Below are 23,473 nucleotides of genomic sequence, written 5' to 3'. Positions count from 1 at the left end.
AATTATAAAAAAAAAAAAGAAAGAAACTTGCTACGATCACTCAGTAGAATCTGAGGCTAGAATTTGAATCCAAGTGTCTCTGACTCCAGAGACGTAGTTCTTATAACTGGTCTCTTATCATTCGTGCACCTTCCCTTTGGCCTGGACCTGGTGAGGGGTCTGTGCCCTGATTCAAACTCCAGAGCCTTACCTTGCCATGACTGCCCTCATTTGCCTCACCCCTCTATGCCTGCGAGCCCAGATGTGGATCAGGCTGGTCCTGTTTGTGCTTGACAGGTGTGGGATGATCTACATGGAGCCCCATCAGCTAGGCTGGAAGCCCCTGAAGGACTCCTACATGGACACCCTGCCCTCCAGCCTCACTGAGGAGCACAAGGCATTGGTGAGACCCTCAGCCCCCTTCCCTCCCTGCCTCCGTACTCCTCATCTCAAAAACCTCTTGGCTGCCTCTTTATCAACATAGTTTCAGGAGGCAAGAAGGGGCAGGGGTTTTCCTGCCTGTCCCCAGTTACCTTGTTTCATGGCTGCCTGCCATTTTTCTAATTTTCTTCACCATGGGATGGGGTGGAGTGGTACAGTCAATTCCTCCTCCTCCTCCTACTTTCTCCATCTCTCCTCAGCTTCAGTAGAGAATTCCGGTGCTTAAAGAGCCATTCTATACGGTGGCTGGAATGTCACCTCCTTCACCATTGCCCCACAAGCAGAAACATCTCTAGAAGTTGCTCAAAGAGATGTGCCCAGTTAGGAAGAGCTGTGTTTCTCTCTGCCCTGCCACCCTCCATTTGAGTAACCTAGGGCCCATACCTCCCACCTCGAAGGAGCTGGAACCAGTTGGAAATGCTTTTATTGTAGCTCTGAAGAGTGACTCTTAACCTTCTTCCCTTCCAAAAAGAGGTGTGAAAGTTCAGGCTAGGCAGCTGCAGGCCACACCTGTGGACTAGGGAAGCAGGAAGGGGAGAAACAGGGAGAAACCGTGTTTGTAGTGCCTCCTGTCCCTTCCTGCAGTAACAGAGAAGTGAGGAAGGGTCTGAGTCAGGTCCTGTTCCCACCATAGAAACACTTCGGGGAATTTTGTGGCATAGCCCTATGACTGTCACCACTTAAATGCGTGGGATAGTTTATATAAACACAGACCTTTATACAAACACATGTGCACGTGCATTCTCAGGGGCCAGTTTACACACACATTGGAAACTGCCAAATCCCCATACACAAAAACTCCTCCAGGGACTCCCCAATGTCCTCAGCATAAAGTCTAAAACCTTATCAGGGTCCACAGGGGTCTTCCATCTAACCCTGCCCTTCTCTTCAACTTCACTACCTACCCCCTTCCTGAGCCGGAGTCCTTACTCTCCACCCTCATGCCTTATTTCTGGTTGGAGAAAACCTCAGGTCTTACCAACTCAAGGCTTTTGCACTTTCGATTCCTTTTCCTAGAAATCTTGCCCCAGGTCATCTCATGGGTAGCTCAGCCTTGCCATCCAGGTCTCTGCATAAAGGTTTCCTCCTCCAAGAAGCCCTCCCTGACCACCCTATTTAAACCCTTCCTGTTGTTCTCCATTGTAGCACCTTTATTTCTTGCTAGTACTTTTCATGGTCTGTAAGTATTTTATTTCCTTGCTTGCTTAATTGTTTATTGTTTGTCTTCTTCCTCCCCCAGACTGTAAGCTCCATGAGGGCAGGGACCTTGTCTATCTTATCCATCCTTTATCCCCAGTATGTAGAACAATGTAATTCATAGATGCTCAGTAAGTATTTGTTGAATATACCACATATCCATATATATACAGGTAGTCATACATACATATAAATGCATTTATACACATGTATATACATATTCACAAACCTGGAGTCCGTGGTGGTGAAGTGGTTAAGTGTTCAGCTGCTAACCAAAAGGTCGGCAGTTAGACTCTACCAGCCACTCCTTGGAAACCCTCTGGGGCAGTTCTTCTCTGTCCTATAGGGTCGCTGTGAGTCGGAACCGACTCGCTGGCAACAGGTTTGGAGTCCCTGGGTGGTGCAAACAGTTAATATGCTTGGCTGCCAATCAAAAGGTTGAAGGTTCGAGTCCACCCAGAGATGACTCAAAAGAAAGTCCTGACAATCTACTTCTGAAAAATCAGCCATGGAAAACCCTATGGGACAAATTCTACTCTGACACTCATGGGGCCTCCATGAGTCAGAACTGACACTGCGGCACCTGTTTTTTTCACACATGTATGTGCATTTTTTTGTGGGTACATGTATTTACTGATGTTTTACCTGCTTCTAAAAAAATTTTTTTTAAGATAATTTACAGTGAGAATCACAAATAAAGTATAGTAAACATGAAAAAACACTAAGAGAGGAAAAGTGAGTCCAGTAATTTTTTAAAAAGGTTAAATGGGGTGGGGAGCAGACAAGAATTATTGTACCCCCTCACTAAAAAAAGAAGAAAGGGAGGAAGGAAGAAAGGAAGGAAATAAGTGAATTACTGAAAATGAACCCCAAACTTAGCTCTGCACTTCCTATGGCCACTTTATACAGCCCTTCCACTTTACAAAGGCCAATTATTTATAAATCAGTTGTTCAGAATGCCTAACGTTTTTATAAAAACAAAGTCAAACTCTGTGGCTGGGCCCTCAACCTATTTCATGCATTGTACAGCCGAACTAGAGTAGCACTGAGCCTCATTGTGTATCAAGCTCTGGGAAGTAGGACAGAAGGGATGAGGATAGGAAACTGAGTCAGCATGGCCTGTGGGCTGTACAGCCTTAGGATCATTAAGGCGGAAGGTGGGGGCAGAGCTTGGTGCCAGTGGGCTTTCTCCTATGCACCGACACTCAAAAGTAATCAGCAATCTTACCAACACCTCCAGCCTCCCCGAGGTAGACCAAGCACTTGGTCTTCAACGTACTTTTTGGTAATGCCTCCAGTTCTCACATAGCATTCTACTCTCAGGTTGATGACATGTTCATGTGGCTCGTCCAGCCCTGCCTGGATTTTACCCGCCTTCAGTGTAGATTTGTGGTCCAAACGTCTCCCATCCACCTTGCCTTCTCTATGATGAGACTGTACTCCTCTCTGCTTGGTAAGTGCTAACCATGATTCTTAAACCAGGGGAAGGCTGGGGTGCCTTGGCTATTTCTTCTGCCCCTACCCTTCTCTTCCACCTATGAGTTACAATGGGACAGGGCTTTTGGTCTAGAACAAGCTAGCCTTTGGAATGTAGATAGTAAAATGTAGTGGAAAGAGTCAGTATGTATTGACTTTAGCCTTCTTTTGGCATTGATTTGCTGGGTATCCTTGTGCAAATGACCCCATCTTTCCTCAGCTTAGGTTCCTCATCCACACATGGGAGTAATAATTCCTGTACCACTTTATTTCACAGGAGTGTACTGGAGGAAAATAAATTTAGATGATACGCAGGACTCTTATCTGAGAAATAAAGATTCTGAAGAAAAAATAGAGAGGGTATTTTCCCATGTTAAAAAAACCTACATTATATTTATCATGCAGACTCCTAACGTTTGATCTCCCGATATTGCCAGATGCCCCCCCATTTATGAAAAAAAAACTACATTACAAAAATATAAAGTGACAAAACACACAAATACACAGTCATGTGTAAGAGAGCTGATCACATTCGCTTCCAAAAATAGGGAAGTTCTGTAAGGCATTTAAACCAATGGTACTATGATTTCTGTACTTCTCATGGTTAAGTCAGATATCTCCAACTTTTGTGCATAAATCAAATTTCACTGAATTCTGCTGGAAATGACAAAAGATGTTTCCATTTGGAGAACTTTTATCAAATGCCATTTCTTTTTCAAGGCAGCATATAACAAACTCAAAACGGATCTTCTTTACAACTTCTGGCACATGAACGTATTTTCCCAGTCCATCTCTTTCAAAGACATTGTCGGTGTAGATCAAAAATGTTATATGGTGAACAGTTGAATGATGCCTCCTTTGGCTGAAGATAACTTAGTTTTCTAAAATTAAATCTGTAGGCAGTTTTTTTCAGAAGTACACCAATTGCATACTACGCCATGTAGTTGCATTATTTTTAAAACTTTGCATGTTTTTCCAATATCTGTTTACTGTTCTTATATAATGTGTTCTTCAGGAAAAAGGCACTAAATACCAGAAATAGACTTATTGTCCTCAGCTCTGAGTGGCTTATCTCTTGCCTTCCCAAATCTACAGCTATGAATCCTCTTGAGAGTGCTCAAATGCACACTGTACTAACAAGTGGAGACTGGTTTGAACAAAGATGTACCTGACTCTATTATGTCTTAACTTTTTGTTCTGTCAGTTTTAAAATGCAAGAACATGGCATGCATGGTTAACAAGGCCTTGAGATAAGTAAACTAAAGACTTTTTTAACTTTCTATTTTGAAATAAATTCAGACTTACAGAAAAGTTGCAAAAGAGTACTGAGAGTCATGTATACCCTTCATTCAGCTTTTTTTGCCTAACCAAAGTACAATGATTAGAACTGGGAAATTTATATTGTTACTGTACGTACTAATAACTAAACTACTGACCTTATTCAAATTTCACCAGTTTTTCCATGAATTGTCTTTTTTCTGTTTCAGTAGCCAATTCAGAATGCCACATCACATTTCATCGTCATCTCCTTGTTTTTGTTGTTAGTTGCCCTTGAGTCAGCTACCAACTCTTGGCAAGCCCATGCACAATGGAATGAAATGCCACTTGGTCCTGCGCCAGCTCCCCGATTGGTTGTGGACTGGACTGTTGTGATCCATAGGGTTTTCATTGGTTGGTTTTCAGAAGTAGATTGCCAGGCTTTTCTTCCTAGTCCCTCTTAGTCTAGAAGCTCCACTGAAACTTGTTCAGCATCTTGGCAACACACAGACCACCACTGATAGATGAATAGTAGCTGCACATGAGGTGCATGGGCCAGGGATTGAATCTGGCATGGAAAGCAGGAATTCTACCACTGAACCATCAATGTCCCCTCTATCTCCTTAGGCTCCTCCAGTCTACGACAGTTCCTCAGTCTTTCCTTGTCTTTCATAATCTTGACGCTTGATGAGCGTTGGTCAGTTATCTTATAAAATGTCTCTCAATCTGGGCTTGCCTGATGTTTTCTCATAATTAGATTGAAATTATCATGCGTTTTTGGTTACAATGACACAGGAGTGATGATGTATCATTCTCAGTGCATCCTATCAGGGATACATAATGTTGATGCTGATATGTCTTAATACTGGTGAGGGATATTGCATGGCATCAGGATTGGAGGAAGACTCATTAGGAACCTGTGATATGCAGATGACACAACCTGCTTGCTGAAAGCTAAGAGGACTTGAAGCACTTATTGATGAAGATCAGAGTACACCCTTCAACATGGATTATACCTCTGTATAAAGAAAACAAAAATTCTCACAACTGGACTAGTAAGTAGCATCATGATAAACAGAAAAAAACATCGACGTTGTTAAGGATTTCATTTTACTTGGATCCATAATCAACATCCATGGAAGCAGCAGTCAAGAAATCATACGATGGATAAATCTTCTGCAAAAGACCTCTTTAAAGTGTTCAAAAGCAAAGATGTCACTTTAAGGACTAAGGTGTGCCTGACCCAAGCCATGATATTTTCAATCATCTCCTATACATAAGAAAGCTGGATTACAACTAGATGGTGGCTGGTTACCACCACTGGCTGCTCTGACAGGGATTACAATAGAGGGTTCCGGACAGAACTGGAGAAAAATGTAGAATGAAACTCTAACTCAAAAAGAAAGACTAGACTTGCTGGCCTGACAGAGACTGGAGAAACCCTGAGAGTATGGCCCCCAGACACCCTTCCAGCTCAGTAATGAAGTCACTCCTGAGGTTCAACCTTCAGCTAAAGATCGGACAGGCCCATAAAACAAAATGAGACTAAAGGTGCCTACCAGCCAGGGGCAAGGACTAGAAGGCAAGGAGTAACAGGAAAGCTGGTAATAGGGAACCCAAGGTTGAGAAGGGAGAGTGTCAACATGTTGTTAACCAATGTCATAAAACAATATGTGTACTAACTATTTAATGAGAAACTAGTTCTATAAACCTTCATCTAAAGTACAATTAAAATAATAATAATAGTAAAGTATAAAACCAGTTGCCAAAAAAAAAAAGCTGGACAATGAAGAAGGAAGTCTGAAGAAGAGTTGATGCCTTTGAATTATGGTGTTGGCAAAGAATATTGAACAAGCCATCGAATGCCAGAAGAACAAACAAGTCTTTCTTGGAAGAAGTACAACCAGAGTGTTCATTGGAGGCAAGGATGGTGAGACTTTTCTCATGTACTTTGGACATGTTATCAGGAGGGACCAGTCCCTAGAGATGGACATCATGTTTGGTAAGGTAGAGGGTCAACAAAAAAGAGGAAGGCCCTCAATGAGATGGGCTGACACAGGGGCTGCAAAAATGGGCTGAAACATAGCAACAATTGTGAGCATGGTGCAGGACTGGACGGTCTTTCATTCTTTCTGTTGTACGTAGGGTCTCTACGAGTCAGAAACGACTCAACAGCACCTAGCAACACCAACCGTAGTGGTGAAGTTAATTTTGATTGGAGCCACGTTTCTCCACTGTAAAGTTACTAATTTTTTCTTGTAATTAATATCTTGAGGGAGATACTTTCAGACATTAAAAATATCATCTTTTATCCCTCATGAACATTGATGCAAAAATCCTCAACAAAATTCTAGCCAATAGAATCCAACAACACATCAAAAAAATAATTCACCCTGATCAAGTGGGATTTATACCAGGTATGCAAGGCTGGTTTAATATCAGAAAAACCATTAATGTAATCCATCACATAAATAAAACAAAAGACAAAAACCACATGATCTTATCAATTGATGCAGAAAAGGCATTTGACAAAGTCCAACACCCATTTATGATAAAAACTCTTACCAAAATAGGAATTGAAGGAAAATTCCTCAACATAATAAAGGGCATCTATGCAAAGCCAACAGCCAATATCACTCTAAATGGAGAGAACCTGAAAGCATTTCCCTTGAGAACGGGAACCAGACAAGGATGCCCTTTATCACCGCTCTTATTCAACATCGTGTTGGAAGTCTTAGCCAGGGCGATCAGGCTAGACAAAGAAATAAAAGGTATCCGGATTGGCAAGGAAGAAGTAAAGTTATCACTATTTGCAGATGACATGATTATATACACAGAAAACCCTAAGGAATCCTCCAGAAAACTACTGAAACTAATAGAAGAGTTTGGCAGAGTCTCAGGTTATAAAATAAACATACAAAAATCACTTGGATTCCTCTACATCAACAAAAAGAACACCGAAGAGGAAATAACCAAATCAATACCATTCACGGTAGCCCCCAAGAAGATAAGATACTTAGGAATAAATCTTACCAAGGATGTAAAAGACCTATACAAAGAAAACTACAAAGCTCTACTACAAGAAATTCAAAAGGACATACTTAAGTGGAAAAACATACCTTGCTCATGGATAGGAAGACTTAACATAGTAAAAATGTCTATTCTACCAAAAGCCATCTATACATTTAACGCACTTCCGATCCAAATTCCAATGTCATATTTTAAGGGGATAGAGAAACAAATCACCAATTTCATATGGAAGGGAAAAAAGCCCCGGATAAGCAAAGCACTACTGAAAAAGAAGAAGAAAGTGGGAGGCCTCACCTTACCTGACTTCAGAACCTATTATACAACCACAGTAGTCAAAACAGCCTGGTATTGGTACAACAACAGACACATAGACCAATGGAACAGAATTGAGAACCCAGACATAGATCCATCCACGTATGAGCAGCTGATATTTGACAAAGGACCAGTGTCAATTAACTGGGGAAAAGACAGCCTTTTTAACAAATGGTGCTGGCATAACTGGATATCCATTTGCAAAAAAATGAAACAGGACCCATACCTCACACCATGCACAAAAACTAACTCCAAGTGGATCAAAGACCTAAACATAAAGACTAAAACGATAAAGATCATGGAAGAAAAAATTGGGACAACCCTAGGAGCCCTAATACAAGGTATAAACAGAATACAAAACATTACCAAAAATGATGAAGAGAAACCCGATAACTGGGAGCTCCTAAAAATCAAACACCTATGCTCATCTAAAGACTTCACCAAAAGAGTAAAAAGACCACCTACAGATTGGGAAAGAATTTTCAGCTATGACATCTCCGACCAGCGCCTGATCTCTAAAATCTACATGATTCTGTCAAAACTCAACCACAAAAAGACAAACAACCCAATCAAGAAGTGGGCAAAGGATATGAACACACATTTCTCTAAAGAAGATATTCAGGCAGCCAACAGATACATGAGAAAATGCTCTCGATCATTAGCCATTAGAGAAATGCAAATTAAAACTACGATGAGATTCCATCTCACACCAGCAAGGCTGGCATTAATCCAAAAAACACAAAATAATAAATGTTGGAGAGGCTGCGGAGAGATTGGAACTCTCATACACTGCTGGTGGGAATGTAAAATGGTACAACCACTTTGGAAATCTATCTGGCGTTATCTTAAACAGTTAGAAATAGAACTACCATACAACCCAGAAATCCCACTCCTCGGAATATACCCTAGAGATACAAGAGCCTTCATACAAACAGATATATGCACACCCATGTTTATTGCAGCTCTGTTTACAATAGCAAAAAGTTGGAAGCAACCAAGGTGTCCATCAACGGATGAATGGGTAAATAAATTGTGGTATATTCACACAATGGAATACTACGCATCGATAAAGAACAGTGACGAATCTGTGAAACATTTCATAACATGGAGGAACCTGGAAGGCATTATGCTGAGCGAAATGAGTCAGAGGCAAAAGGACAAATACTGTATAAGACCACTATTATAAGATCTTGAGAAATAGTAAACCTGAGAAGAACACATACTTTTGTGGTTACGAGGGGGGGAGGGAGGGAGGGTGGGAGAGGGTTTTTTTATTGATTAATCAGTAGATAAGAACTGCTTTAGGTGAAGGGAAAGACAACACTCAATACATGGAAGGTCAGCTCAATTGGACTGGACCAAAAGCAAAGAAGTTTCCGGGATAAAATGAATGCTTCAAAGCTCAGCGGAGCAAGCGCGGGGGTCTGGGGAACATGGTTTGCGGGGACTTCTAAGTCAATTGGCAAAATAATTCTATTATGAAATCATTCTGCATCCCACTTTGAAATGTGGTGTCTGGGGTCTTAAATGCTAACAAGCAGCCATCTAAGATGCAGCAATTGGTCTCAACCCACCTGGAGCAAAGGAAAATGAAGAACACCAAGCCCACATGACAACTAAGAGCCCAAGAGACAGAAAGGGCCACATGAACCAGAGACCTACATCATCCTGAGACCAGAAGAACTAGTTGGTGCCCGGCCACAATCGATGACTGCCCTGACAGGGAGCTCAGCAGAGGACCCCTGAGGGAGCAGGAGAGCAGTGGGATGCAGACCCCAAATTCTCATAAGAAGACCAAACTTAATGGTCTGACTGAGACTGGAGGAATCCCGGCGGTCATGCTCTCCAGACCTTCTGTTGACACAGGACAGGAACCATCCCTGAAGACAACTCATCAGACATGAAAGGGACTGGTCAGCGGGTGGGAGAGAGACGCTGATGAAGAGTGAGCTAATTATATCAGGTGTACACTTGAGATTGTGTTGGCAACTCTTGTCTGGAGGGGGGATGGGAGGATAGAGAGAGAGGGAAGCCGGCAAAATTGTCAAGAAAGGAGAGACTGAAAGGGCTGACTCAAGACGGGGAGAGTAAGTGGGAGTAGGGAGTGAGATGTATGTAAACTTATATGTGACAGACTGATTGGATTTGTAAACGTTCACTTGAAGCTTAATAAAAGTTATTATAAAAAAAAAAGAATAAAAAAAAAAAAAAAATATCATCTTTTTCCTCCAACTCACCCACTAATTTTAGCATCCATTGGTGGATCTTGCCTGCAATAATTATTACAGTGGTGTATGCTTAATGGAAATTTTCCATTTCTATTTTCTTTTTTCTATTCTTTCTACATTTACTAATTAGAATTCTTCTGTAATGAAGAACTGCCCTTCTTTCCTATTTACTTAGTTATTCAATTATTTGTTGATGAAAGTATGGACTCATGGGTATTTTTTGTATTCTATGGTTTATAATCCAAATCTATAATTATTTGGTGCTCAAATTACTGGAGATTGGGGACTCCAGGTTGGCTCCTGTATCCTTGCAACACATACCCATCCTTTTTTAAGACTTCCTCATTTTTTGACACCACAGGATATTCCACACTGTATTTTTCCTGGCTCAACACAGTCTGTAATCAACCACTTCTCTAAGAAGTCCTGGTTCTTTATATTGAAGAGGGGTATTTAGAACTCAAGATCTGGATGCTAATGGTGCTCATTGTTACTGGAGAGGAGCACCAAATGTTCTTAAGTGTTGCTGGAAAGAGAAGCAGCAGGAAAGTACTAGAAACTGACTAAAGCAGAAAGACCAGGTGATAAAATGCAGCAAAGACTCCCGGGTAACCACGGGCAGCATGAGTAGAGGGAAAAGTATCTGAAGGGATGAGGAAGAATGTTGAAAGGGAGAGGGGAGCATGTGGAAGACAACTTCCATCTAGTTCTTAGTTTTTTCTTGAGCTTTCCTGTCATCTAAAAGAAGAGAACATTCTGCCGTGCCTTGCTACTCACAGTAGTAGGGACCAGCAACATCAGCGTCACGTGGAAGCTCATTAGAAATGTAGAGGCCCTACTCAGGTCCCACTCCAGACTCCAGAGTTTGTGTGTGGGGGAGGCGGGTACAGAGGGGGACACTTGCCTTGGACACAAGTCCCAGGGAGCATCAGACAAGGTGTGGAATGATAATTCTGAGGTGCCACAAATATGAAAGGCCCCTGACTGAGGCAGCCGGACAAGAGGGGTGAAGATGTTTCTGCTGACTCATTGCCTCTATCCATGTCTGTTCATCTTGAAACTGGGTGAAGGGCCGCAACTTGGAGATTGCCCCGAGCGCTCTTTTCCCTCCATACACCCTGCCAGACCCCCTGAACCAGGACCTGTATTTTTACAAGATCCCTGATGATTTATGTGCACACTAAAGTTTGAGAAGCACTGGCTTAGTGGTAGAGTCTGGGCTTTGGGATGAGTCAGGCTTGTATTCAAATCTAGCTTCACCACGGCCTAGCTGTGTGACCCATGGCCTCTCTGAGCATTAGTGACTTCATCTATAAAACAGGGAGAACCGTGCGTTTTTCCTAAGTTTGTTACAAATGTTTAAAAAAAAAGATGAATGTAGATAAAGAATCTGGCAGGATTGTCTCTCAGCCAGTATCAGTTGGTCACAGGCAAAGCCAGTCAGTTCACATCCTTTTCATCTGTGGCATCACTCTACACCTTTTTCTGAGGTTCCTTTTCCCCTCTTTTAGATGAAATCAGGGATGTACAAGAGGAGGAAAGTGAATTATTTGAAGGTCTGACAAGCCAACAGATCTTCCTCTGGCTGCAAGGCCTGTTCCTCTTTGCCTTGGTGTGGACTGTAGCTGGCACCATCAACGCGGACAGCAGAAAGAAATTTGATGTGTTTTTCCGCAACTTGATTATGGGCATGGATGACAACCACCCGAGGCCCAAAAGTGTCAAACTCACCAAAAATAACATCTTTCCAGAAAGAGGTAATTTAATACATGTTTGTTGTGTCCTATAGTATAATGGTTTGTATCCTGTTTTTCAAACCTACCCAAAAGGGGCGAACCATGTAAGTAAGCATTTACAGAAACCAAGGAAGATTCTGTAGCTTGACTGGCAAGTTCATTTTTTCAGAACTGGCCCACGTACTTGTAAGAGATGGGTGACCCTGAAGTCAAGGTCTTATGGGCTATTTTAACTGCTGTTTTTATTTATAAAAATGTGACATAGCATTGTATTTTTATTAAGAAATTACCCATAAAAGTTTGTCATCAGATATTGGTGATGGTTGCACAATATTATTAATGGTATTGATGTCACTAAATTGTACACTTGAAAAACATTAAATTGGCAATTGTGGTGTTATATTTTTTTATGACAAAAAAAAAAAAGAAAAGACCTGTAATCCCATCATCCAAACACAGGCCCCAGGGGACAGAACTCTCTTCTAGTCCTGTTCTATGTACTTACATATTTTACATCATGGTGATCATGGTATTAATATTTCTTTTAATTTTGTAATTGTAATTTAATATCCTATAGAAACATTACCATTTTGCTGTCTACATTATCTTTAAAATGATCACCTTAATGGCTGTAAATATTCTCTGTGCGTGACATCACTTGCTAAAAAATGGAATGATGTTTCTTTTAAGTAGCTTTTACTGCTTTTTCTTACCATCCAAGTAATATTTGTGCATTATATAAAATTTGGAAAATGCAAAGAATGAAATAGGAGAAAATAAAGATCAATCGTAATCCCATTGTTCAGAGAGAATCACTTTTTATATTTTTTCCAGTTTTTCTGTGCATATTTTTAACAAAAAATACTAATACTATAAATCCTCTCCAGGTAGCTTATTTTTTGTGATTATAAAATATATATATGAAGGGCCATGAGGCAGAACTTCCTGGGGTAATGGCAATGTTGTATATATCGAGAGGGACTTGGAGTACATAGATATGTGCATTTGTCAAAACTCAGTGAATAGATACCTAATGTTTGTGCATTTCATTGTATGTAAATTTTATATCAAAAGGAAAAGCATAAATATCGATCCCTAGTTAATTATACACATGCTGAAGTATTTAGGGGGAAGAGTGCAGACCTCTTCAATTTACTTTGAAAGTTGTAAAAATAAATAAGTTGCATTAATGGATGGATGGGGGATGAACAAGTATATGATAAGACGAGGAAAAAGCCGATGGTAAATTCTAGAAGGTAGGTATACAGATGTTCACTATACAGTATTTTCAGTGGTGCCATGTGTTTGAAATTTTTCCTAACAATCGAAAAATGAATGAGCAAGCAGGTGCCGCTGTCCTTCCCTCTTTCCCCAGCACACCTGGGGCACTTCGAGTGATATGTGGTCAGTCTGTCAGATGAACTGTATGGGAGTCCTGTGCCAATCCATTAGACAGCTGTATATTCCTTCTTATTTTTCAAGGAAAAAATCAATGTGAACAGATAATATAAAAAATAGAAGATACAATTAAAAACAGACAACAACCACTAACATTTTTATGACACATATCTGTGCCTATAGTTTTATTTTTACAAATAGAAAATCATTCTGTACTTACTCTTTTGAAACTTTTTTTTTTCATTTGATATATTGGGAACATATTTCTGCTTTGTTAAACGATTTTTCTACAACATGAGTTTTAATGATTATGCTAAAAATTGAATGGATGTGCCATAATATATTCAACCAGTTGACTATGTATTTTAGATAGGCTGTTTCCTAGTTCTTGCTATCATTAACACTACTGTAATAAACAACATTCTGGTAGCTACGTATTTTCCTAACCCATGATTATTTCCTTAGGATAGTTTCCTATATATAGAAATACTGAGTCGGAAGGTCAATACACTTTCCACATTTTGATTGCTAAATTTCCCACATGCCCTCACCAACACTGATTATTATCCTTTTTGTCCGAAATCTCCGGTGATTTGAATATGAAAATAGTATCTCATTGTTTTAACTTTCTAATCTTTTTATTTGAAGTGAGTTCTTTTTTTTTAAATACTTAGTGGTTGTTTATTTTTCATATGTTCTGCTTGGCCTGTTTATGTTCTTTGTCTAATATTCTATTGAAGGTTTTTTCTTTGTCATGATAGTCCAAGATTACCAGGCCATGTCTTGATGTCAGTCTCCTTTTGTTTATTTGCCTGGAACATGATGAAGCCTTTCAGATAGCACAGGAAGTTTTGTTTTATTATAGCTTTTGATTTTGGCTTCTCTTCCATTAGTTTTAGTCCCTCCTTATGAGTCAGAATTGATTTGACAGCAACAGGTTTGGTTTGGCTTTTTGGAAAGGCCAGTTGTCTATGAGTTGCCACCTGTCCTCTGGCATCTACGACTATCATCTTCTCTTTCCTTGTTTTCATATTTTGCCCTTCATAGGTGGGCTGCTGATTCTTACCATTAATGTCAGTAGCCCATAATTTCAGTTATACTCTTTACTGCCTTGAATGATTTTAATTCTGCAGTTGTATTTTTTATTTCATTGCCCTCCTTTCTTAGAGTCATGATCAAGAGCATAAACTGTGGAGTCGAATTGAAAGACTTGAATCCTGGCTCCAACACTTACTCCTTAGGTGACCTTGAAGAACTTACTTAACCTCTCTCAGTTTCCTCAACTATAAAATGCAAACAATAATATTAGTATGTATTCGTGGTGTTCTCGTGAGGATGAAATGAGTTAATACATCTAAAAAACATGTAGAATAGAAACTGGCATATAGAAAGGGTTGAATAAATATTAAAAATTGTTATTGCTGTTACCATCATCATCATCTCTATTAGCTCATCCATTGCTCTTTATATTTCATCTCTTTGCTTTTTTCTCTTAGCTTGTTTCTCTGATGACTTTCTGACTATATATTAAAAAAAAAAATTATTTTTTTCCCACACTATTGAGGATACCAAGCGGTTTCCTGAAATCTTATTCTAAGTCCTGCATTTAATAAGGATTGAAGGTATGCTCTTCAGGCTGATCTCCCGTATTGATGTTCCTTTACCTTTTTGTCGCATTATTTTAAGGAGCCCTGGTGGCGCAACTGTTAAGTGCTTAGCTGCTAACCAAAAGGTTGTTGGACCGAATCTACTCAGCGGCTCCACAGGAGAGAGACGTGGTGATCTGCTTCTGTAAAGATTACAGCCTAGAAAACCCTACAGGAAGGTTCTACTCTGACACACAGGGTCACTAAATGACTTGACTGTACCCAACAACAGCAAAGACCATTTAGGGCTTGAATCCCTATTTACCAAAAAAAAAAAAAGAAACCTGATATATATTACACTGTTTTTTCACAGATTCTATATGTTATTTCCCACTTTTCTCATCCTTCACGATCAATCTGTTCACACTCTGGGTCAACAGAGATAGTGCATGAATTGCCCTTGACCCTACTCTTGGCCCACTTTATGACAGCATCTTTCTTTCCCTTCTCAGCTAGAGGGCAGATGGTATGCCCAACTCCCAGTCAGTTTCTAGGTAACTTTCTCCTATAACATCTCCTGTCTACTTTGATGCCATAATTCCCAACACACACTGCAAACTGGTTTCTCCATATAACTGCTCTTGCAGCAGCTACTCTACTTAAAAGCAGGTTTGGTTCTGAAAAGTCTTGTAAGACTAAAATGAGCCCTTACAAGTGACCACTGTGCACATGTCCATGGAAAGTTTAGCTTTACTTTGTCTCCATGGTAATCACACACCTCTCTTCCTACTAATTGTCAAAATTCTCACTGGTTTTGAATGTGAAAAGGGTAAATTAAGTTTTCATAAAATGCCTTAAAAATGAACTCAAATGCAGTAAACTTTGCTCAAGAGTAAGGAGCAATAGGATGGCCAAGATCCAATGACCACATGATGTGGTCAACTAATACCATCTGTCGGAGGCAGCCATTTCTGTTTGTTTCCTCGGTGAGCATTCAAAAAAAGGAAGTTCCTCAACAGTAGGGCTTCTGTAGCTCTTTACTTTTTTTGGGGGGTGGGGTGGGGTACACAACTCACTGAATTCATGGTGCCTCAACTTTCACCTCTTCACTCATTGTGGTCTGGGATCCTGCTGCCCCTATCAACTATAGAAAGATGGCCTGGCCAGGGGATGGTAAGAAGATGAGAACAGGCCTCCCAGATGGGTTCCTGGAAGGGCAAAAGAACAGCTGCCTGGTGTTCTGTGCAGGATCTAACCCCTGTCTTGGCATCCTGGGTGGCCACTGGGGAGCTGTCAGGTGGACTTTCCTGCCTCCCCTCATGCAGTCTCTTGAAGTAACTTTTCTCAGTCCAGCTTTGTCTCCACTATAGCTAGAGGAGATTCTGCCTAGATTCTTTCCATTTTTGTTTTCAGTGATGTCATTCCTCTTTTCTCCTGTGCTTTCTTATCTACTTTGGTCAGAAATTGGCAAGCTACTATTCAGAGCCCATTTGAATCAAACGGCATGTTTTTAAAGGCTAAGCATACTTTTATTTTTTGAAAAACAACTTTATTGAGGTATAAACTCGTTGCTGTCGAGTCAATTCCGACTCATAGCAACTTTATAGACAGAATAGAACTGCCCCATAGGGTTTCCAAGGAGCAGCTGGTGGATTTGAACTGCTGATCTTTTGATTAGCAGCCGAACTCTTTACCACTGCCACCAGGGCTCCTTACTGAGGTACACATACCATAAAATTCACTCATTTTAAGTGTTCAAGTCAGTGGTTTTTAGTAAATTTACCTGGCTGTGCATCATCCCACAATCCAGCTTTAAAACGTTTTCATCACCCCCAAAAGATCCTTCATGCCTACTGTCTTAGTTATTTAGTGCTGCTATAACAGAAATACAACAAGTAGATCGCTTTAACAAAAAAAATTTTGTTCTCTCACAGTCTAGGAGGCTAGAAGTCCGAATTCAGGGCACCAGCTCCAGGGGAAGGCTTTCTCTCTCTGTTGGCACTAGGGGAAGGTCCTTTTCATCAATCTTCCCCTGTCAAGGAGCTTCTCAGTGCAGGAACCTCGGGTCCAAAGGATTTTTTTTTTCTTTGTACTATAAGGTCCCCCATGTCTCTCTGCTCACTTCTCTCTTTGATATCTCAAAAGAGAGATACAAGGTTGGCTTAAGACACAACCTAATCTTGTAGGTTGAGTCCTGCCTTGTTAATATAACTGCTGCTAATCCCACTTTTTGTTTTGGTTTAATCCCACTTCATTAACATCACAGAGGTAGGATTTACAACACATAGAAAAATCATGTCAGATGACAAATGGTGGACAATCACACAACACTAAGAATCATGGACTAGCTAAGTTGACACACATTTTGGGGGACACAATTCAATCCACGACACCCGTTTACATTAATGACTGTCCCCATCTTCAACCCCAGGCAACCACAAATCTACTTTCTGTCTCTATAGATTTGCATTTCCTGGACATTTTATATACATGGAATCATACAGCATGTGGCTCTTGTATCTGGCTTTGAGTATATTTTCTTATATCCATCTTTAAAAAGCTTAAAATGCCTTTCTAACCTTTCTACAAGCGTCTCACGGGGAGAGTTCTAGAGAGGCCTTCCCTGCCCTCTTAGAGCATTGTCTGCTGGCTTTCCATGATCTAGGAGCCCCGGGGAAATGAATCTCTCAAATAAATGCCAGAGGAACCAAGTTGGGGAATGAACATTACACAGGCAGGCCTTTGGGGGATCCTCTCAATGTCAAGTTCACATCACCTGACATGAATCCTTGGTTGTTAACCCAGGGATTTACTTGTCCAGAAAGTACTAAATCCCCCTCTCTTCACTTTCACTGTGTGCTCTTTTAAAAGTCACTCGCCTCTCTGTTGAAAAGTTTGCCTTATTCTCTCAGTGGAAGAGAGGAAAACAGAGCTGAAGGTGGCAGAAACAATAGCAGTCATCTGTCTTCCTGGGTTTCTGCTGCTTTTCCCTTCCCTCCCTTGCACTCTGTTAAGAGTTTGAGTTACAACAGCAGCACAGAATGAAGGGGCGCCATTACTCTGAGCAGAGAACCAGAGAGACCTAAAGCTGAATGTTACTGAGCACCTTTCTGTGTGCCTAGACCTGTGCGAATCCTTGACACACATAGCTCACTCTCTGTCTGCCGTGATTCTCCAAGCTAGAATTAAAATCAAACCCATTTTACAGATTTAGACCTGTGCGAATCCTTGACACACATAGCTCACTCTCTGTCTGCCGTGATTCTCCAAGCTAGAATTAAAATCAAACCCATTTTACAGATGTGCAGTCACCTTGGCTAATATTACACAGCTGCTAAATCTACTTTTATCCAGTCAGACCTTTTCTCTTTGGCCTAAATATTCATGTATGAAGCCACAAATTAGCTTTAGCTCAACATCCTCAAGGGAAGGGGATAAATACTTTCTAATTCATGCTTTTAGTTTCCACTTTTTTTTTTATGGTACACACAATTCAGTTATGTTAAAGAAAAATGGTCAAAAGTATTTCCCTTGAAATCATATCTTATCACAAGTATTTTATTTTTCAAAAAGAAATCCCTTCTCTGGCCTACCCACTTGCTTTCATCTCTTCACGTAGTTGCCCCAGTGGCATATGTTCCATTTTCCATTCTGCTATTTTCATCTATCATTGTTTCTTAAAAGCATTTTCTATGTTGATGCTTTTTGTAGCTATCATTTTAATGACTGCCAAACATTTCATCCATCTTAAAAGATGTGATTTTGACTGGCCTCCTAATGTGGAATATGGAAATCACTTCCAATTTTTTGCTATCACAGATGGTGCTACATAGTCATGTATACAGATTCTTTTTTCTTTATGAATTATTTCCTTATGATAAATTCCCAGAAGTGAGATTTCTGAGTTAGAGTAGGGAACATTTTTGTAGCTTTTTAAACATAGTGCCAGATTGCTTTCTAAAAGGGTTGTACCAGATTGCCTTCTAGGTAAAGCTACAGAATGACGTAGGAATACAGAAGCTCCCTTCTCTAGTGCCTACTGAGATGAACAACAAAAAATTTTTAAAGGCTAAGAATTTCTCCAACAATGACCAAAGGAAGTGTTACAACCTATGCTATAAATATTGACAAGCGATGGGCAGGAAGGGAAAGAAAGGATTCTGGCATCTCTTCAGTGACGGGTACATCCAGTGGTGGGTACGTCTCCAACCCACTACCACCATTGTCCTGCTGAGAATGATGCTGAGAGGAAAGGGGGTGAGTTACTAAAACTCTGAGAGTTCTCACTGGCAATCACCATTCTGGAGAAAGCATACTATAATGGTGAATGGGCAACTGTGGAAAATGCTTAAGAGAAACCCTCAAGCACAGGAGCCCCAATATAATTCTGCAGTACCTTAGCAGGGGCAGAAGAGACTACCAAGGTTTCAATCTTCCGCAGCACCATGCTGGGTTGGAGACATGACCCAAATCTTGCAGAAGTGGGGCATATTACTAGCTGGGGTGGGACTGGGATAGATCATGATTCAGGATAAAACCCAAAACCCACTGCTGTCGAGTTGATTCCAACTCATGGCAACCCTATAGGGCAGAGTAGAACTGCCCCATAGAGTTTCCAAGGAGTGCCTGGCGGATTTGAACTGCCGACCTTTTGGTTAGCAGCTGTAGCACTTAACCATTACGCCACCAGGGTTTCCTGATTCAGGATAGTTGCCAAATTTCAGAGTGAGCATAGAGCCCAGGTTCCAGGAAGGAAAGTCACACACCAATCCTTGAATTGTGGCCAAGAAAGTGAAGGTGGTAAACTGGCCCCAAATAATGTTGGGAAATGTGTGTGGTGCAAACGGTTAATGTGCTCAGCTGTTAACTGAAAGGTTGGAGGTTCAAGTCCACCCAGAGGCATCTCAGAAGAAAGACCTGACAATCTACTGTGAAAAATAAGCCAGTGAAAACTCTGTGAAGTACAGTTCTACTCTGCCACACGTGGAGTCATCATGAGTCAGAACCAACTTGACAGCAGCTGGTGAGGATGGTATATCAGAGCAAGAATGGTATGGCAACTGTGTAAACATCAAAAAGAGAGATCCAGTCTAAGAGGAAATATGATCTAAGGAACAGAGAATATTTCTGTTGAAAGAACTTAGCAATAATAGGAATTTAATTTTTTTTTTAATTCTAAATTGATAAGTCTGGTACTAGTATAAAAACAAACAAAAAAAAAGCAACCCTACAGGACAGAGTAGAACTGCCACATAGGGTTTCCAAAGAGCACCTGGTGGATTCAAACCGCCAACCTTTTGGTTAACAGTAGTAGCTCTTAACCACTACACCACCAGGGTTTCCGGGTACTAATATAGGATAAATATATAAATCCACTGAATAGAATTGACAGCCCAGCAATAACCCCATACATCTATTGCCTATTGATCTTCACAACGGTGCCAAGACAATTGGATGGGGGAAAGAATAGTCTTTTAAACAAATGGTGTTGGGTCAACTGAATATCTACATTCACAGGAATAAATTTAGACCCCTACCTCACAACATAAAATATACTCAAAATGAATCTAAGACCTAAATGTAAGAGCTATCACTATAAAACTCTTGGAAGAAAACATAGGTTCAAGTCCTTGTGACCTTGGATTAGGCAGTGGTTTCTTAGACATGAAACCAAAAGCACAATCAATAAAAGAAAAAACAGATAAATTGTACTTCATCAAAATTAAAAACTCTTATGCATCAAAGGACAGAACTGGGAAAATAAAAAGACAACTCACAGAATGGGAGAAAATTTTTGCAAATCATGTATCTGATAAGGGAATACAATTGAATAAAAAAAAGACAACCCAATTAAAAAATAGGCGAAGGATCTGAATAGATAGTTCTCCAAAGAAGATATACAAAGGTCCAATATACACATAAAATGACACTCAATGTCATTATCCATTAGAGGAGTACAAATCAAAACAATGAGATACCACTACATACCTATTAAGATGGCTATGATAAAAAAGACAGATAATAACAAGTGTTAACAAGGATGTAGAGAAATTGGAACTGTCATACATTGCCAATGGGAATGTAAGATGGTGCAGCTTTGGAAAACAGTTTGGCAGTTCCTCAAACGGTAAACATAGATTACCATATGATTCAGCAATCTGCTTCTAGGTATATAGCCAAGAGAAGTGAAAGCCTGTGTCCACACAAAAATTTGCACACGAATGTTCATGGCAGCATTATTCATAATGGTGAGAAAGTAGAAAAAACCCAAATGTCTATCAACCGATGAATGGATAAAGAAAACGTGGTATATCCATAAAAATGAAGTATTATTCAGCAAAAAAAGAAATAAAGTACTAATACTTGTTACAACATGGATGAACCTTGAAAACATTATGCTAAGTGAAAGAAGCCAGTCACAAAAAAACACATATTGTATAATTCCATTTATATAAAATGTCCAGAATAGGCAAATCTATAGCAATAAAGTAGATTAGTGGTTGCCCAGTGCTACAGGAGGTAGGGAATTGAAGTGGTGATGATGAATAAGGGGTGTGGGGTTTCTTTTTGGGGTAATGAAAATGTTCTAAAATTGACTGTGGTGATGGTTTTGTAACTCTGCTAATACACTAAAAACCATTAAATTTTACACTTGAAATGGGTGAATTGTATGGTATGTGAATTTTAGCTTAATAAAGCTGTTTTTTTTTTTTAAGTTTATGGATGAGGTGATAAAATCCCAGATAGAAATGAAAAGAGAGATTGAAAAACCAAAGAAACAAATTGAGAACCAAACAATACCATTAAAGATCTAATAAGTAAATTAGAACCAACAAGGCTAAACATCTACTAAATAGCTTAAAGGAATGGTTTGAGATAATCAGACTTACTGTAGAAGAAAAAGACAAAGACATTGAGGCAATTAGAGAGAATATGATTGACATAGAGGCCACACAGAGCTAATACCTGATGTAGGAAACCCAATAAATAGTATACACACTATATACAAAGATAAAAATGGAGAAAATTTTCCCCAATGAAGAAAGAACTGCTTCTACCAATTCTAAGTGTATGGTATATTCCATGAAAAAAACTGATACAGAACAATAGTCTGATTAAATTGGTGGACTTCGAGGATAAAAGAAATTGATCCTGTCTGGCAACTAGGTAAGAAAGACAAGTCGATGAAGAGCCTCAGACACCCCCACAAAAAAAAAAAAAAAAAGCAACTTAAAATGCAAGAAGACAGAATACGGAAATGTCTGAAAAATTCTGAAGAAATGTGACATGTTATTCTCAGTGACATATTAGTCACAGTTCAAATACAAAAGCAACAGGTAGAGATTCTCAAACAGGCAATAACTGAGAGGGAAGGAGGGAGGGAGGAAGGAAGGAACGAAGGAAAGTGAATATAGTGTTGGTTGATGTTAGGGAAATGGGTAGAACAAGAATTGTAACTATTGATAAGTGCTGAAGCTGGATAATGGGTACATGGCAGTTTATTATACTATGCTGTTTACCTTTGTGTATTTTTGAGATATTTCCATCATAAAACATTAAAATACAATAACAAAATGGGATTAATGACTTCAATCCTTTTGTGTGTGTGTCTGTTCATATCCTTTGCCCATTTTTTAATTGGATTATTTGTCTTTTAGTTGTAGAGGTGTTGGATTTTCCTATAGATTTTAGAGATCAGATCTTTGTCGAATATGTCATAGCCAAAAAATTTTTCCCAGTCCGTAGGTTCTTTTTTCACTCTTTTGGTGAAGTCTTTTGATGAGTTTTAGAAGATCCCAGATATCTAGTTTATCTTCTGGTATTTGTGTATCGTTAGTTATGCTTTGTATCCTATTTATGCTATATGTGAGGGCCCCTAGTATTGACCCTATTTTTTCTTCCGTGATCTTTATAGTTTTTGGTTTTATATTTAGGCCTTTGATCCATTTTGAATTAGTTTTTGTGCATGGCATAAGGTATGGGTCCTGTTTCATTTTTCTACAGATGGACATCCAGTTTTGCCAGCACCATTTGTTAAAAAGACTGTCTTTTCGTCCATTTGGGCCTTTGTTAAAGATCAGGTGGCTGTAGTAGATGGATTTACATCTGGGTTCTCAATTCTGTTCCTCGTGTCTGTCAATGTACCAACTCCAGGCTGTTTCGACTACCCTAGCTCTGTAGTAGGCTCTGAGGTCAGGTAGTGCAAGGCCTCCTACTTTGTTCTGCTTCAGTAATGCTTTACTTATCTCGGGCCTCTTTCCTTTCCATGTAAAGTTAATGATTAGTTTTTCCATCTCATTAAAGAATGCTGTTGGTCTCTTTTGGTTTCTCGCAGTAGTGTTTTGTACTTTTCTTTATATAGGTCTTTTATGTCCGCAGTTAGATTTATCCCTAAGTATTTTATTTTTTTAGGGGCTGTCATAAATGGTATTGCTTTCCTAATTTCCTTTTCATAGTTCTCTATATTGGTGTATAGGAATCCAACTGATTTTTGTATGTTTTTGCTACTCTGCTGAATCATTCTATTAGTTCCAGTAGTTCTCTTGTGGAGTCTTTAGGGTTCTCTATGTATAGTAGCATATCACCTGCAAATGGGGATTGTTTTACTTCTTCCTTACCAATTTGGATGCTGTTTATTTCTTTTTTTTGCCTTGTTGCTATAGCTAGGACTGCTGGCACTATGTTAACTAGGAGTGCGACTTTAACCCTTAATGGCTTTTTTTTTTTTTTAATTTATAAGCATCTTTTAAAAACCAGTATTTCCCATAGTGAAGGCTTATTTATCTGTTGTTAGTTGCTGTTGAGTCCATTCTGACTCACAATGACTCCATGT

The 23,473-nt window shown here is 39.7% G+C and overlaps 1 protein-coding gene across 6 annotated transcripts in view; it reads left to right on the top strand.

Moving 5' to 3' along the window:
• DNAH3 (dynein axonemal heavy chain 3) overlaps positions 1-23,473 on the top strand; it is a 195,904-nt gene that overhangs the window by 108,868 nt on the left and 63,563 nt on the right. For all 6 annotated transcript variants that reach the window (XM_049903316.1, XM_049903322.1, XM_049903317.1 and 3 more), the window contains 3 exons: positions 277-382; positions 2,941-3,070; positions 11,432-11,677. In XM_049903316.1, the coding sequence (XP_049759273.1) occupies positions 277-382; positions 2,941-3,070; positions 11,432-11,677 (482 nt within the window). The remainder of the gene's footprint in view (positions 1-276; positions 383-2,940; positions 3,071-11,431; positions 11,678-23,473) is intronic.

Source organism: Elephas maximus, chromosome 12, assembly GCF_024166365.1.
Source record: "Elephas maximus indicus isolate mEleMax1 chromosome 12, mEleMax1 primary haplotype, whole genome shotgun sequence".
NCBI lineage: Eukaryota > Metazoa > Chordata > Mammalia > Proboscidea > Elephantidae > Elephas > Elephas maximus.
Note: the sequence above shows the minus strand (reverse complement) of the source record. Positions and strands in the feature narration are given on the sequence as shown.